Consider the following 18447-nt stretch of genomic DNA (forward strand, 5'->3'; position numbering starts at 1 on the left):
AAATGCGCTCCATGAAAAAGATGTCCAGAGTTATTTTGTCCAAGTTTGCCTGCAGATATATTTAAAACTTAATTCCCAGAGTAGATCTGTAGATACGCGTGACAACTTTAGGTGTCCTTTTTATGATTATAATTATTTTTTTATTTTAGGAATCAAGCCAATGTTCTCACTCATAATTAAAGTGCAATTAGAGAATGGTATAGTTTTAAACAAAAAGCACAAAGAGCTGTTACTGAAGGCCCTGAACAATTCAGGACTTATTTTATAAATCAACTGCAAAGCAGAGAGGTTAAAGCATTTTTTTTTTGAGTAATTAAAGGGTGCAGTTGTGACGGGAATGATTCAGCTGTTAAGAGGGTAATGTTGGGTTGTTGAAGATCTATTTTTAACTGATTACAGAAGGCAAGGTCACAACAGCCTTCAGCAAAACCAATTCCTTCTATTTCATTTCTCAACAAAACTGTTGCCTCGAAAACAGACTAATTAGAAAGCTTGCGTTCAGAGCTGTTATTTGTTTCTAAGTTTGTGAATGCATGGTCATACATCACTGAGAAGCAGGACCAGCCTCCGCTCTGCAGTTTGAGTTGTGTGTGTGTTTGTGATTGATCACAAAGTCAATTAACGATTTAGAAATAGACAAGGCAGCAAGGAGCAGAATGGAGCTCATTCAACTAAATACCACAAATGACTCTCTTTGCCAGAATTGGCTTATCTTCTAATAGCAAGCAGAATTGGATTTCTCAGACAGTTTCCTCCCTTGACAGGCAATATGGGCTCATCCATCAATAAGCATATTCCCCTTTTTGTGTAAAAGGCACTGTCTCTTATCCTTTATGTACCTCCTTTCAGCGTCCAAATCAATATCCAATTGTTTTCCACAGTCAGTTTCTCACTGGCTTTTCGAGCACTCCAAAATGTTGAACTCCATGAACTGGCTCTTGATATTATTATTACGTGAATTTAAGTTCTAACTTCCTAAAAGAGATCTTTTAGGAATCTCAGATCTGAAGAAATCAAGAGTTGAATTTGTGCCAGTAGGTCGGGGCGAGTCAATAATAAACCTCTTATTCTAATCCTCATAGGTTTGTTATGGATAACTTGTGTTTTCCATTGTGGTGCCGGAGAGTGCACGTGAGATTACTCAAGCCTGCTCGCTGTTAAGAGCGGCAACTGATCTGTTCTTTGTGCATTGTGTAGCTTACTTTTTTTTTTTTTTTTAAATCCATCTGTCTATTGTGCAATTCATTCAAAGTGGATCAAACAGAGTTTAAATTATGACTATAATATAGTAAACTCACTTCAGAGATAAAAGCAAAAGTTGGGCTACACTGGATCAACATTGAGTTATTGGGGCTCTGATGGTGATTAGCAGTTATATCAAAGCCTATACTGATAACACATACTAGACCAAAAATATGTAAACTATTCTTGTCCTCTGCAGTGATATTACATGGTATAAACAGCACTTAACGTATGTGAGCATGAACTTGTGTGTGCACACAGCTCTAATTCCCATAAGACAGGTTCAAATACAGTTCATATTACACCGGTGCTCAGTAAAATAATAAATGGGCTCAGAAAATAGGAAGTGAGCAGCATCTCTGTGATCATCACTCATTGTGATGTGTAGTGTTTAGAAGGGACAAACAGGAATAACAACGATTTTTTTTTTTTGGTTATGAACATAAACTGCATATAAAAACTGACATACACTCCTGTTCTGAGAAGTGATGCCAATGCAAAAGTGCCTTAAAGTGTGATACCACTGTGGGCTACTAGACGCTGGCTCCAAAAAACCTCCGGCTTCAATAGACTCCCATTCAAAATGGATCAAATTCTCTCATAAAATCTTCTCCAAAAGTTAATATGGTATCATTAGCTAAATGCTTTGAGTGCTGTCAAGGTTTAAGTATAAGTGAATGGACGTAGTGTCCTTGAGTTGTCAGTCAGATCCGCCCTCACTCCTCCCCAACTCGTCCAAATATGGTCACTTCTGGCAACAAAAAGCCAAAATGGCACCGGCCAAAATGCAAGACTCAAAGCTTCAAAACCTTAGTTCACAAGCCAATGAGTGACGTCACATCACAGTGGGTTGGCTCTTGGTCAAGACTGCACCAGGTTGTCGCCCTCGATAAGTCTTTGCCTATATGACATTCACGTTTAATCAGCATCTAATAAAAGAAATAAGATCAGACTTACTTGATGATTGATTTAAGCAGTAATTGATTTAAAAAAAAACATCATATGAAAATGTGGTATTGAGGAAGTCTGACATTACATCAGACAGAAAACCAAACAATGTGTCGCTGTCATCGCTCCCTGCTGTCACCAACGAATGCAATTTAACAAATCAGTGATCGAACGTCAAGAAGTCATGGTTGGGATTGTACAACCTTGTCATATCTTAGAAGCTGGAGCTCACACTGCAGGCATGCAGATGTCCATGCAGCCCATTGTGAAGCAACTGAAATTAATTCAACTTTTGGCCCTGGGGAGTATCACATTATTCCTGTCTCTGGCTTTGAATTGAATTTATGCATCAAAGATGTTTTCCTGTTTTTTTTTAAAGAGTCACCCACCAAATGTTCTTTCTGTTTCCTTCCAGGAATGCACCGCATCAATACAGCTACTGATAGAGCTTATTTCAGAACGTTGAAGTTTATAAAAAGGTTTCTTCAGTTTAATTTTCAGGGAGCACAGAGTTGCCAGTTCGGTGAAAGGTGTTGCGTGACTGAGGCCCTGATGATGTTCATGCTCCAGCATTAATGCTCTTATGAGATGTAAACAGCATCTACATCCCAACACAATGACTCCTAAGCTGATTACCAGTCACATTCACTGCAACCTCGACAGGCAACAAGGGAAGACTTAGGAGCAAAGCCTCTCGTGCTTTAAACGTTACTTAAAAGTTGACCAAAAATAGGTCAGAACTGAGGAGAGAATGGATTACTAATATATGGAAAATTATTGAACAACGTTGAATTGTCTCTTTTCTTTCATTTTGGACTTGGGGATTTTCCCTTGTTATCCATCCTAAAACTTTTTGACATTTGAGAATTTATTGGCAAAACAAAGGGAAATTCAAAACAATCTTTCACCGCTTTGAATATGACACTCCGTTTGAAGTGATTATTTCATCATATAAACAATCGTATTGCAGTTCACTGAAAGTGACATTCATTACAGCGCACAGCTGTCCAAATCCCAGTGTGTCTGTCACCAGTCTGAATATGTCATAGTTCACTATTTTCACGTAAACACAGTGATGTTGTTTCTGGCTTTGGTGCATTTTAATTTGAAGAGCGTATGCCAGTGTTGCAGATAACTTTATAATTGTGCATGAGTGCGGTTTGAGCCCCAGACAGCTACCAAAAACATTCCGGAGATAGCTTTGCACAGTTTCTTTTTCTATGTACTCCAGCAGTGGATTGATAGATCAAGGAGTTCTTTAAGTTTTTCCTTTTTTTTTTGTGGAAAAGGTGGATTTTATATTATAAATCATACCCCAGATGTTCATACTCAGATACCGTATCACAAGGGAGGAGATGCCTGTCTTAATAACTTGTTGTCCAGAGAGCCTAAAAATCCATCTATAGGACCTTTTTGCTGTGGTTCAGGCCTTGAAAGACCTTAAAAGATTTGACATAAACTGAATGGAAAATACTGGAGGCACTCTGGAACGGACAAAATGTTGTGGCTTTCACCTAAATGTTTATTTAAATGTTTTTCTTTAGCATTTCCTCTCCTCCCTTTCAGAAAAAGAACATCAGCGTTTTGCTGAGTCTTGGCGTGCTGGCTTCCTGGGGAGTGATTCTGCTGTCAGCTCGCCTCTACTGGATGGGTAATAAGCCTCCCAACTTCTCCAACTCTGACAACCCTGCGGCCGACTCGCCGCATATTTTCACCCGAACGCTGACGTTCCTCCACCTGCCTGCTGCCAACGCCTGGCTCCTGCTCTGCCCCGACAAGCTCAGCTTTGACTGGTCCATGGATGCCGTGCCCTTGGTCAGGTCCTTGGCCGACTGGAGGAACCTTCACACTGTTGCCTTTTATGGTGGAATTATCCTCTTGGCATTGTTTGGCCTTCGTGGTCCCATCTCCAAAGCCAAGGAGAGTAATGGGAAAGCCCTTGTCACTAATGGGAAATCCATCACAAATGGGAATGGTTACCATGCCCTCGACACAAACCATAACACAGACCAGTGGTTGCCAAAGACCACCCTGAATGGGTCAGCTGGACTCCACCGCTGTCCTCCAAGGACATCCCTCCCCCCTACGGAGAGCCTAGTACTGTTGTCATTAGGCATCCTGTTATTGCCTTTCATCCCAGCCACCAACCTATTCTTTTATGTAGGTTTTGTAATTGCAGAGAGGGTACTATACATCCCCAGTATAGGTTTTTGTTTACTGGTTGCTGCTGGTGCAAGAACCTTGTACGTCAGACTGAGGACTAGAGGCTGCAAGGCCTTGGTGTTGAGTCTCTGTATTGGACTAGTCCTGCTGAATGGACTAAGAACTGTTCAAAGAAACAAAGACTGGAGCAATGAGGAGAATCTCTACAAGTCTGGGATTAATGTGAATCCTGCTAAAGGTAAGAAGGCCATCAGTTATCATTAGTGCTGAGTAGTAAGTCTCCATACGTCTTGAAGACAGACTTGAATGATTTTGCATAGCATTCAAAAACTGTAAAGAGCCAAAAGCTGGCTGTGAATTTTTTTCTCTTTGATCGGACACTTTCTGAGTTGAAGCCAGTCAGTCAAACTTCAAAGAAGAAACAACACATTCACAACCTTTGCATCTTACAAATAAAGTGTTTAATTCTCAAGCAATAGAAACATCCTGCACTTGAATTTAACACATGCAGTGTTTGGGTTTTTACCACTGTAGCCTTCCTGGATCTGGAATGACCTCAAGCAGGCTTATGGTTGCTAATGTGAGAAAATTTTACCAAGTCAGTTTGCTGATTGTACTATAGTTTTGAATTTATTGTCACCACAGTGACTACGAAAGGCACGGTCAAACACTGCTAACTAGTAAACCCAGAGGCAAATAAAGAACTATTTTAAAATTCCTCTTGGAAAATGTTTTGTGATGAAAGAAGCAAGGAAGGAGCACAGAGTTGTTAGACAATTTATTAAACTCCAAAGGGCATCATTCATACTTTTCTGAAGGAAAACAACCAGTACATTTCAGAAGTTTGCAAAAAAAAATTATAAAACTGATTTTTGAACATCTGCAACAATACCCAACCGTACTTATTATACATGTCTTTCTGCTGGCTGTGTGTGGGAACATATGCAAGAAAGTAACAGACAGCTTCTTGGTGAACTTTAACAAAACGAAGTCCACAGAGAAAATGGCAATATGACTTTCTGCTTCTTTATTGCTTGGAAATAGTTACATTTAAATACAGAACAAACTCTAAATAACATTACAATAGTGAAAACAAGCAGTACAATATTGATGGTAATAACAAAAATTTTTTAAACAAATAGTAACATTGTGTTTTTCTGTTGTCTAACTTTTGACTGACACGTGTCTCCTGTAGCCTGGGGGAACTTGGGGAACGTACTGAAGAACCAGGGCAAGATGGTGGAGGCGGAGAAGGCATACAGAAACGCTCTGCACTACCGAGGGAACATGGCTGACATGCTGTATAACCTGTGAGTTTTAAAGATGGCCCGTTCCACCTCCTCCTGTTTGCGCAGTCCTGACACGAACGACTTCTGATTCCTCCCATCTAATCACTCAAGATTGTAGCAGCAGAACAAGAAAGGCAGAGTGAGAAAGGGAGAGGGGGTAAAGCGTAAAAAGACATGGAGTGACAGGCAGGAAGAACATACAGAAGGCAAACAGAAATAGATCTAATACAGGAGGAATGAAGCAAGCGAGACAGAGCACGGCTTGATGCAAGAGCGAGAGAGAGAGGAAATAACTTGTCTCTTGTGGCTCTTTGTACCTAGTGGCACTGATTTGATTAGTCATGGTTTGCGGGGCCCGTGGGGGAACACAAAGCCTCTTCCAATCCTGCAAAGCAAAGTGTCAAAGGTGCCAAAACCTCATAGCAGACCCAGGTCTCTGACTCGCATGCTGACATGTTTGTCTCCCCACTTCTGTGTTCCCTCTCAAGTTACGGGTGTCAGGAAGCTGGCAAAGCAACAAAGAGAGCCAGGAAAACCGAATAGTGTTTTTGCATTCTTTAAAACAGAGGTGCTATTTGAACATGATGGATGTTTGGATATATTGCGGTTATGCATTGGTATATTGGGCCAGGAATACAAAATCTGCCCCCGTTTTTGCTGTGTTTTTATTTCTTCGCTTTCCTCCATCACTCACAACTTTGATGATTTGTAATTTTGGTCAAAGCTTACTTTACCTTTGAAGAGTTAATATAAACTGTAATACAATTTTCGGTGTTATCAAATGTCTCTTGCACCAGGGGTTTGCTGCTGCAGGAGAACGAACGTTTTTCCGAAGCGCTGCATTATTACAAACTGGCCATTGGGAGTCGGCCAACACTGGCGTGTAAGTAAATCTAAGACAATCTGATTTTGTAGCTGATACATGATGAGTGGTCAGGATCAGGGGAAGACTGATCTGCGATTTGATGATTACGTTACTAGATATTGCTAGAGTAATTGCCATCATGCTCCAATGTTAATGCTGAATTGGATGTTCTTTTGCTACATGGTCATGTGGAGGGCCATTTTCAGCTTGGCGGCGAAATGATGATGAGATTCAATCTCACACTCGAGTGCTCACATGTGAGATGAGGGTCAGTCTTTGATTGCACCAAGGACAATTTTATGAGAAAGGACACATTTCCTCATTGCTTTTTTAGCTTGATAAGTTGACTTTAATTCTTTGGTACCGTTATCTCTTTTTGGCTTCGTTTATTATGTGTCTTACTTACTTTTCTCATGGTAATTTTATCTGCCTTTGACGTCTCTGCTGGCCTTTTTTTTGGCTGTATTATTGCATCCACATCTTCTCCACTTTATATAAACTCAATTTGTATTTTTTTGGACGGTGTTTATTACTTGTGTGTATGCTTATATAAAAGCACATTCAGCATTTTTGTATTTTTCAACCGGTCGTAAACACACTTTAACAAATTCAGTATGTATTAGGAGACCTGTCGGTGAATGTGTGAGTGACAGCAGGCTTTAGTTTTGTTATTTTTCAGATTTCTTTTACATTTGGATTCTTGATTGTGACCCCCTTTCTCTCCGCTCTGACTCACAGCAGCCTATTTGAACACAGGAATAATCCTGATGAACCAGGGCAACCTGGAAGAGGCCAAACGCACTTTCCTCACTTGTGCCGACATTCCCGATGAGAACCTGAAGGATCCCCATGCCCACAAGAGCTCGGTCACCAGCTGCCTGTACAACCTGGGAAAACTGCTCCACGAACAGGGCCACCAGGAGGTTAGTGGGTCTAGTTTGTGGGGAAAAAACAAAGGAGATATTTTAAGAGCCGAAGAATGTTTGGTTTGACATGAGCTGTGTGCCCCATTTTTTAACGAGACTAGGACCAAAATACTTTTTGCATTGCTTTTCACAAGGACTGGGCCAAGAGCTGGACTTGCTAAATAAACGTGTTTTTCTTCTACTACAGGAGGCCCTGACTATTTATAAGGAAGCAGTGCAGAAAATGCCCAGACAGTTTGCACCGCACAGCCTTTTCAACATGATGGGTGAGTTACTGTTGACTGAAATGGTACCATTAATAATTCACTACATTGGTGATATCCATTAGCATTTGGTTAATTAACATAACCATTTGATGCATATGAATACATTTGCATAAAGAACAATGTCATAATTGTTGTATGATGTGAACAAAAACAATGTATTCCTGGGACAGGTTTGGCTTGAGCTTCGCTGATAAATCTTACATGTTTGTTTCCATTTATAATGTTGGTCTTCCATTTTATCTGAGCTTTGAATTGAGTTCAACAAATCAACTTGAACTCATCGCCAAAGAAAACCCTCAGAGGACACAAACCACCTGTTGGATTCCACCACTGCATGTGCGTAGACTCTGTGTCCTCTTGGACAGGATTGACACTAATCCGTGTAATAAATCACTTCCACTCCTTTGTTATTGGAAGACTAATTAAGTTATTGGAAGCTCATCCTGATGACATAGTTGAGATTGCAGTGAGATGTCTGCATGAGTGCCTTGGACAGGCTGAATCAAAATGGGAAGTGTGTTTAGTCAGGTGGAGGGAGGAATTGGAGAAGGGTCAGTGTTTGTATTGGTGTGATGTCTGTGGGATACTTTGTTTCAACTGATGTCATCAGCGTATCGTCTTACCCCGGGGATAGGGGGGCAACAGCATGTCCTCAGATCAGATCCAACAAAATCTCTCAGTATTAAAAACAATTGTTCTTTCAGAGAGAACTGTGTTTTTAGATTGATCTACGTGGTGGTCACTTTATTCAGCACGTTTGTAATGCTGACCATGTGGATAAAAAGCAGAGTTGAGTCACATTTTTATCGATGCGCTTTGGCAGGGAGATTCATATAAAAAAAATATGTATATGCTAGTAAACTTAACTGAGTTAACTGGACCTGCGAGCAGGTGTATAAGGATATAAACACCGGGGTGACTGGGAAGCTGAGAGTATTTGTGAACATGGCTTAATTAGGTGGTTTAGCACGTGTTCCTTGGCTTCAGAAGGCCAAGAGGCTAACACTGCTGAGATCTGCTCCAGCCTTTTAACCATGAGGGCCATTGACTCTGTGGCCCCACAACAAAATTTGTCAGTAAATCCTTTTTAAATGAAAAAAAAAAATGACCAGCAGAGACAGGAATAAGCACACACACACACACACACACACAAAAAAATCGATAAATAATAAAAATTACAATGAATCCACCGGGTGTTTTTTGGTTGTTTTTTTTACAAAACAATAAATGACACATTAGATTCTAGTGAGCAAGTATTTTAATGTGTTAAAATGAAAATATATATTTTAAGCTGTTAATATTTGCATTTATTGATAAATTAATTATTGGAAAACAAAAAATACACGATTGAGTGGTGTTCATGAAACATTGTTCTCATTTTTAATAAAATGTTTAAATTATTATTATTATCCTTGAAAATAACTTATCCCGACTCCTGCTCTGTGATCTGTTTCAGGAGAGGCGTACATGAGGCTGAACAGGCTGGAGGAAGCGGGCCACTGGTACAGAGAGTCCCTGAGGGCCAAGCCAGACCACATCCCTGCCCACCTCACCTACGGCAAACTCCTGTCCATGATCGTACGTCCCTTTCAGTGACACACACACACACACACACACACACACACACACACACACACACACACACACATACAAACACAGAGGAAGAACAAGGAGATAAAACATTGTCTGAGTAGTGATTGCAGTGGTTAACTGTGTGCCAGAGTGTAGTTAAATGGGACTTGAAGTGGAGTGATGAATAATGCATATCGAGTGGCTTATGGGACATCCTATTGATTCCTCAGCAAAGCCTGAAGAACTGTGATAATTGTCATTAGGTGTGAGTGACTGACTTGGAAAGGTGTTTGCTAATCAAACTCCTCTCCCCGGATCAGGAGCCAAAGAGGAATTCTGATGCACTCATGAATATTGTGTTTGACCTCTAGCTCTACTAGTCATGTGGAAAAGAGATAACACAGTGTGAAAGAGGAAATTAAGACGGAAACGTTTCGGAGAATAGTCGTTTTGGGTGACCTTGGGTTGACATTGATCCAGGACTGATGCCAAATACCGTAACAAACTGCTGTGAAGGAGCTGCATTAATACATGTCTGATGTCTGGAGGTCAGAGACATGGAGAGTTTGTCTGCTGTAGATGAAAGCCATCCCTCTGTGATTGGATGAATTCCAGATCATCTGTGGGGTTTTTTCTCTGTCCCACGCTGTGTGTATCTGTATACACGAGTTTTAGAAGACATCGTCAAACTTCCCAACTTTTCCAAATGTTATGTTGCACTTCTGATGTGTTTTTCCAGCAGAAAAGTTCCCGCTTCCTGTGCTGCCACTACCTCCTCCATAAAAACAAAAACACATGTATATGACAACAGATGTGTTCACAGCTGAGTCCAGTTTAGATTTGGGAGTTGAACTTTGTGCCCTTTGTGATCTCCCTGAAGATGTTTGACCTCTTCCCTTCCACCGCCTCAGGTGCTGAGCAAAGACACAGCCAACCTGCAGTGACAGCACGTGCACTGACTGATACACACTCGTACAGCTGTAAACCTTAAGGGCTTTAAACATTTCGTTCTGACCAGTTCCCCTCTTGGTAGAAAGATTTGAAGATATTCAGTACAAAGCACACACACTTTGGTTCAGATTAGAGTCACCCAGTGTGGGTGGATATCTGCTTGGCTCCCTAAGGCTCAGGGCTCCAGATCCATGCAGGACCCCGACTCGCAGAGAGGCCACCTCCACTACTACAGGGCTTAAGAAACAGGAGATTGGATGGGCCCCGGACAATGGGGCCAGTGGACAAGCTTATAATGCAATTACCCGGCTTCCTTATTGAATCACTCCATTGGCTACATTTTGGCCGTCCTGCCGCAGTCAATCGACAATACAGACAAGGGAAGGTCAATTTGAAGTCTTATACTGTAGTTCAGCCCAACATGTGCTGTGGTGCTGTTGGGTATTTTGATGAGTGCAACTTTCAAAGTGACCTTTTAATTCCAAAAATAAAAAAATATCCACACAATAATAACACTGGAACCTGATAGTTTTATCCACATCCTTCAGAAAATAACAAGTGCAACTCCAAAGCCACTAATTTGCCTTATTCTTCCCAAGGTCAAAGTGTCGGATGGAAAGTTAGAGCTCTGCTGCCTTTCAGAGATCACTTGCTGGAGTCAGAGTGGCGTTAGCCTGACTCAGCCCGCCTGTTGCTCACGGCTTCAGTCGTTGCTGTGAAAATAGTCTGGAAACCCTGTTTGCATGAAGGTTTGCTCAGCCAGATAAAAGGAACTATTCAGATAGCAGTTGGTGTGGCTAAGTGCGACAACTTTGAAGTCAAGGGTTTATTTTGAAATGTCGTTCCAACAATGGCGGTGGTAGGTTAGCTAGATGAAGCCGTATGAACAGTTGCGACAACGCCAGCAAATATTGAGGAACTGCGAAGTCTGCAATGATCATTTACTGACATGGTGTTGCACTCTGCTCATAGGGTCTTTGTTTTTTACAGCTTGGTGAGTTTCAGTTTACAGCATACTTCTTTTGGTGGTTGATGGGAAAAAAATAACATGTACTTATCTATCTGTTGCTCAAGGGTGTTTCTATTGTCTCATTTATGACGTCTCTGTGTCTTTATCTTGTGACCTACAACCGAACTCAGTACTAGCTAACCAGAAATACGAGAGGACGTGGGAGTGACTGTCAACTGTTTGTGAGACTGTATAAAAGCTGCCCTACGGAGGAGTGACGTTGAGCAACGCCGGAAACCTCTCTTTGAGTGCACATGTATTTGCTCCTTCTTGCAAGAATAAATGTCCGATATGTTTGATTTTGAATCCAGCCTCTGAGTAATTTTTCTAACAGTGGTCAATGCAGATTGGTTAAAAGCAGCGCCAATAGTTTCAAATTTAACACGAGGTGTACGTTCTGTTGGATGCAACGACTGGAAACAATCTCCAGTGGAGTGTGGCCAGAGTCTGCCTATTCACGCAGAGAATTTGGGTCTAGTAATACGTGGCTAGAGTGGCCTAGTGTGCAATATGGAAAGCTGTGGTCAGTCCACAGTAAGCTCATTGCTAATGATCGTCTCTCACTTTGGAAGACCACTCAATCATGAGAAGGACTCAATATATTTTTATGTAGAAGGGCAGATAAGCCAGCAACATATCACATAATAGCCTTCTAAATCTTTTTTTTTTTTTTTATAACTGACCTGAGACCTTTTTTTTATTAATCCTCTTAATGATAACTTACTCCAACCTAACTGGAACGAACCACTATACTTTGAGTTCTGATGGATGATTGGGGAACAGGTTTAATTGAATGTAAAGAAGAAGGAGCCAAAGAAAATGTGAAATAAGGCATTGCAGGCATGGGAAAAAGCTAATGAGGCAAACCTAATATGCCCAGCACTCTCATTTCTTATTGCATGGCACGTCCATTGGCAATATGGAGGCAATCAGTGCTGAAGCATGAAACAAAAGAGGTAGAGAAATGGAGCCTCGTGCTCACAGAAGCAATATCGTTCTCAGTTTGGTTGCAGGTCCAAACGCACACGCACGCGCACACACGCACGCACACACAAACACCTTAGGGGTTTTTCTTTAAAGGTTAGGCATGAGAGGTGGGGTACTGTGTTATTTATTAGCATCCGTTTCCTGCTGATTCGGAGCAGCCGGGTTTCCATGTCTCAACTGATGCATGTCAGTGAGCTACAACAATTCGGAACAGATACCGTGAGATAAAAGGGATCCATGGTTATTATCCATGCATATGTCACACATGACGCATGCTATTTACAGTATATTGTATACAGATTTTACACTTCATACATGCCACTAAAAATTTGAGATAGATTTTTTTTTTTTTTTAATTTTTTTATAAATCACATATCTTTCTTTCCATAATATTGTATGTTGAGTTTTGCAGGTTTTTTTTCAGTTTAAAACCAATCAATAAGTGGGAAGAAATTTCTGCATTCCTTTTGGCCCATGAATGGATAACATCTTAGCAGTGTGTAGTGCACCTCTACCTAAGAAAGACTAAACATACTGTTAGAACCTTTTTAGTAATGGGAGGCTTTACCCTCCTGCTTGGACTGTATGTGTGGCAGCACCTTGTTCCAGAGTTGTATCAGGTGCATGGAAACCAGCGTACATTCTTTCAGGTTCAGGATATTTATGTCATATATGCGGAGTGATCAAGAAACGACTTGTTATGATGTCAAAAACTGCCGTAAGACAAAAACCTCTTAGATAATACAAAAAAAAATCAACTTAAATATCAGGTGTAGTCACTGATTTACATTTTGTTTTCTTTTTAGGGGCAGAAGACAGAAGCAGAAAGATACTATCTGAAAGCAATTCAACTCGACCCAACAAAAGGAAACTGCTACATGCACTACGGTAAGAAAAGATATAAAAATATGTATTTATAGACACTGAACTCTTTTCAACAAAGCCTGTTTGAAAACTGAATTTCCAATTATAAAACCATGACTGCCTCTCTCTTCAAAAATGTCTCTCAGTAGTTGACAGCTGTAAAAATCTAGTGTGAAATGCTTTCACTTCAAGCTGTGCAGCTTCATTGTAATGGTCAAGCTTTTCTGCAGTAAGCTGTACTCATATTTATATACTTAGTCAAAATTCATTAATCCAAGACCCAAACTTTGTAGCGTAACCCTCCAACACAGTCATTAACCCCTCCCTCCCTGGCGGCCCCTGGACTGTAGCTATCATTTTCACAAGGTTGCAGAGGCCGTCTGGTACTATTATGATTAAAGTTGATGTGCTTAATTTATTTTTGTGTCTAATCTGGTCGAGAAGCAGTTGAGATGTTTTAGAATAAGTTCAACAGTCCCAGAGTCTCCTGACTCATTATGATTACACTGTTTTTCATTCTCAAATTTAGAAGTTTGATTCGGCAGAAATAAAAAATTATATTTTTTTACTGGACTTTCTTAAATGCCTCCTGGCCTTGTGATGGGACAGAGAGAAGTATTGTATTTCAAAACTCTCACGAGTGTCCCTTATCCATGGGGCAAGTGTTGTTCAGGTTGACTTTACAATTGTAGAGCTGTTACAGGGTAATTTTTGGGTAAGTAAAGTAAGTCCCCTCACAATTAACGTAATAAACCGCCACGCGTCCAAGTTAATTTTACATGTAACTTGATAAGAATTTTGGGAAGAGTCAAAGCAGGGATGTAATTATCTGGAAATGTAAAATTCCAACGTGTAAAAGTGATGATGCACGGTTTAGTTTACCCTTTATATCAATGTCGGCTGTGTTGGAGCTGTTTGAGGTTTTGCAGATGGTGCAAACACCCATACAAACAGACATGTATGCTGTGTTTATGTAAGTGAGGAGACAGGCTCAGAATACACTGTTTACTATTCATAACAGAGAGTAATACCATGTTCCTCCTGTACCGCTGTTAATGCAGCATTTCATATCAGCTTGGAGGAACAGGCTCATTGCTGCTACGCATTCCTATCGCAAGGATATTCATAAGAAATTAAATCTGTCCTGTCGCGCTGAAAGCGCCGTTGTGCATTGTCCCGTTCTCCTCTTCCTTATCTCCATCCATTCCTCCTGGTGCTTTCTCTGCACTCATATCTTGGGTTTTGAGTTTAGTTTGGTCAGTGGCGAGGGGTCTTTTGCTGTCTTTGGACCGAGCCGTTTCCCCTTCTGAAATCCTTACACTCCTTTCTCTGTTTTCTTTTTTCAATGTTATCATGTAGCTTCTTGCTATAGGTGATGTTTATTTGGGCTGCTCCCTTCCCTTATCTCAAATCTGGCTGCTTTAACTGTCCTGGGGTCACTGGATGAGCTCCAGGTGTGAGTGTGTAGGGAGTGATGATATCTGTCCACATTATAACACAGCTGATGCTCACACAAAGACACGCGTGTGGGAGAACGCGTGAAGGGGAGGACGCAGCAGGTGAAAGCTAAGACGAGGTCCCCTTTCCTGCCATTGTTCACAGTGACACATTTGAATGCAAACAGACGCTCACATGCCCCGTCTGCTTTGGTGTCAAGTTTGTTTTTGGAAGCCTCTCTCAGGCAAATGCAGTCAGCTTGGTACAAGAAAGCAAACACGCATACATTGAATGGAGCCTCCCCACATTCTCGTTCCTGCATGCAGTAACATCTGTGGCCAGGCTCGGCTGTTAATTTATAGCCACTGAAGCAGGCGCTTGTGGGTGCTGCACCAGGTGGCCAGACTCCCACAAGGAAACGCATGAAATACCTCCATCTCATCTGTGTTCTCGGATGCTACTGAGCAGAATAGCAATCCTTCACTTTTTCGCTGTCTCACTTCTCTCCCTATCGCTCTCTCTGCCTCCTTCTCCTGTGGCGCTCATCTATTTCACAGCCTCCACTCAGCTTCCTTTCTTTCCCCGCCGATCTCCATCTTTGCCTGTCATTGCTTCCCTTTAAGCTTTTCTATCCTTTTTTTGTACCCTCATCCCAGTTCCATCAGTTTTCCACAGCATGATACCAAATAATAAACTTGTAAAAAAAATATTCTGAAGAAAAAAAAAAAAAAGGAAAGGAAAGGAAAACTATTTGCAAGGAAACAAGACTTCAAGACAAGATTCTGCGGCATGTCAATGCGAAAATGATGATTTTTAGCAGGCGTAGCCTAATGTTCAACATGCTCATTAGTGTTGTTTAGTGTATTAGCATGATAACATTAGCTAATTAACAATTTGCTAATTATTTCAACAAAAAGAATACAAAACTAAATTGTAAGGAAGCAACAGTTTGCAGCTATGCTAGCAGCTACATAACAATATAATTAGTCACAGGTATTTTTTGAGCTAAAGGATAATATCAGTATGCCAGCATGCTTACAGTGTCAATGCTAAAATGTTAATTTATAGCAGGTATAAAGTTCAAAATCTTCATCATATGCTAATTAGCTCCAAACATAGAGTACATCTGAGGCTGATTGTATATGGCATTATTTTTCATAGTATTTGAACATTAACCAAAGTATTGTGAAAATTAAAATTCTGACCTCATGATAGTGCTAAACCATAACCAAGGTAGGACCATATCTTTACAATTCATCATTAGGAGGATATAAACACGTGTACCAAATTTCATGGCAATCCATCAAATAGTTATCAAGGTATTCACTAAAGAACACAAATGTGAGCCTGATAGTGGCCCAAGGGGGAAAGAGGGATCGCCAAAGTCATGAGGATTTATCATCTATATACAGTGCATCCGGAAAGTATTCACAGCACTTCACTTTTTACACATTTTGTTATGTTACAGCCTTATTCCAAAATGGATTAAATTCATTTTTTCCCCTCAAAATTCTACACACAATACCCCATAATGACAATGTGAAATACATTTTCTTTGAAATTTTTGCAAATCTATTAAAAATCAAAAATGAAAAAAAATCACATGTACATAAGTATTCACAGCCTTTGCCATTACACTCAAAATTGAGCTCAGGTGCATCCTGTTTCCACGGATCATCCTTGAGATGTTTCTACAACTTGATTGGAGTCCACCTGTTGTAAATTCAGTTGATTGGACATGATTTGGAAAGACACACACCGTCTATATAAGGTCCCACAGTTGACAGTGCATGTCAGAGCACAAACCAAGCCATGAAGCCCAAAGAATTGTCTGTAGACCTCAGAGACAGGATTGTATCGAGGCACAGATCTGGGGAAGGGTACAGAAAAATTTCTGCAGCATTGAAGGTCCCAATGAGCACAGTGGCCTCCATCATCCGTAAACGGAAGAAGTTTGGAACAACCAGGACTCTTCCTAGAGTTGGCCGCCCGGCCAAACTGAGCGATCGGGGGAGAAGGGCCTTAGTCAGGGAGGTGACCAAGAACCCGATGGTCACTCTGACAGAGCTCCAACGTTGCTCTGTGAAGACAGGAGAACCTTCCAGAAGGACAACCATCTCTGCAGCACTCCACCAAGCAGGCCTATATGGTAGAGTGGCCAGATGGAAGCCACTCCTCAGTAAAAGGCACATGACAGCCCACCTGGAGTTTACCAAAAGGCACCTGAAGGACTCTTGGATCATAAGAAACAAAATTCTCTGGTCTGATGAAACAAAGATTGAACTCTTTGGCCTGAATGCCAAGCGTCATGTCTGGAGGAAACCAGGCACCGCTCATCACCTGGCCAATATCATCTCTACGGTGAACCATGGTGGTGGCAGCATCATGCTGTGGGGATGTTTTTCAGCGGCAGGAACTGGGAGACTAGTCAGGATGGAGGGAAAGATGAATGCAGCAATGTACAGAGACATCCTTGATGAAAACCTTCTCCAGAACGCTCTGGACCTCAGACTGGGGCAAAGGTTCATCTTCCAACAGGACAACGACCCGAAGCACACAGCCAAGATCACAACGGAGTGGCTTCGGGACAACTCTGTGAATGTCTTTGAGAGGCCCAGGCAGAGCCCAGACTTGAACCCGATTGAACATCTCTGGAGAGATCTGAAAATGGCTGTGCACCGATGCTCCCCATCCAACCTGATGGAGCTTGAGAGATCCTTCAAAGAAGAATGGGAGAAACTGCCCAAGAATAGGTGCCAAACTTATAGCATCATACTCAAAAAGACTTGAGTCTGTAATTTCTGCCAAAGGTGCTTCAACAAAGTATTGAGCAAAGGCTGTGAATACTTATGTATGTGTTATATTTTCGTTCTTTATTTTTAATAGATTTGCAAAAATTTTAAACAAATTATTTTCACTGTCATTATGGGGTATTGCGTGTAGAATTTTGAGGAAAAAAATGAATATAATCCATTTTGGAATAAGGCTGTAACATAACAAAATGTGTAAAAAGTGAAGCGCTGTGAATACTTTCCGGATGCACTGTATCATAAAAACTCCAATCCAACCAATAATTGGTGAGATCCAAAAAACGAAATATTAATTTCTTGCTGGCCTTTAGAAGAAAAAGTCGCGGAATCACAAAAGTCATTCGGAGCCATACTTCGCGGGCCATCAATATCTGTATACAATTTCATCTTTATCCATCCAGTAGCTGTTGAGATGTTTCGGTCTGGACCAAAGTTGAAAAACCAGCATTGCCATGTGGAAATAACTTCATCTGTCTTCTTTTCTCTTCAGGTCAGTTTCTGTTGGAGCAGTCTCGTCTTGGCGAGGCTGCGGAGATGGCAGAGAGAGCTGCAGAGCTGGACAACTCTGAGTTTGATGTGGTCTTCAGTGCTGCTCACATGCTCAGGTTGGATAAACTACTGACATACAACAACACCGCGTACAAGGGGGGTTTCCTACTCGCCCAACAGAAAACTTTATGAAAGTGTTCAAGAAATGTTGATGTTTTGGAGATCCTGTTTTTTCTTAGTTTGCCGCTGTGCTACTTCAACATCTGTGGGTTTGCTTCTGTGCCACTGCCATTTAATAACCATCTTTGAAATATAAATCATACCAACGTTACAAAACAGTAAATGTCCTCTGAGTGGAAAAGCTGCTATAAAAGCTGTTATGTATTACATATATAAACAGCAGTACAGTTTCAGTCCATCACATTGAGGTTTCAGTCCAGGGCTTGTAAAGAAGCCATTGGAGAATTTTCCCTCCAAGTTTGGCAAGCACGTGCACAGACATCTTATAAATCTTAGAACGTGTCAAAAGGGACTGCGAATGGCCTCTGCTCCCAGCAATTGAAGGGAATATTGGAATGATGTACCTTTAATTCTTTTTTGCTCTACATATCTGGAAAAGTCATTACTGC

General features: G+C 41.1%; 1 protein-coding gene across 1 annotated transcript in view; it reads left to right on the plus strand.

Moving 5' to 3' along the window:
- tmtc2a (transmembrane O-mannosyltransferase targeting cadherins 2a) overlaps nt 1–18447 on the plus strand; it is a 61114-nt gene that overhangs the window by 36112 nt on the left and 6555 nt on the right. Inside the window, exons 3-10 of the mRNA XM_069164919.1 lie at nt 3757–4591; nt 5549–5663; nt 6440–6525; nt 7246–7430; nt 7621–7699; nt 9156–9277; nt 13025–13106; nt 17820–17934. Coding sequence (XP_069021020.1) covers nt 3757–4591; nt 5549–5663; nt 6440–6525; nt 7246–7430; nt 7621–7699; nt 9156–9277; nt 13025–13106; nt 17820–17934 — 1619 coding nt within the window. The remainder of the gene's footprint in view (nt 1–3756; nt 4592–5548; nt 5664–6439; nt 6526–7245; nt 7431–7620; nt 7700–9155; nt 9278–13024; nt 13107–17819; nt 17935–18447) is intronic.

The sequence above is a fragment of the Embiotoca jacksoni genome, unplaced genomic scaffold (genome assembly GCF_022577435.1).
Source record: "Embiotoca jacksoni isolate LCO1_2020_lvr unplaced genomic scaffold, fEmbJac1.0.p SCAF_32, whole genome shotgun sequence".
NCBI classification, from domain to species: domain Eukaryota; kingdom Metazoa; phylum Chordata; class Actinopteri; family Embiotocidae; genus Embiotoca; species Embiotoca jacksoni.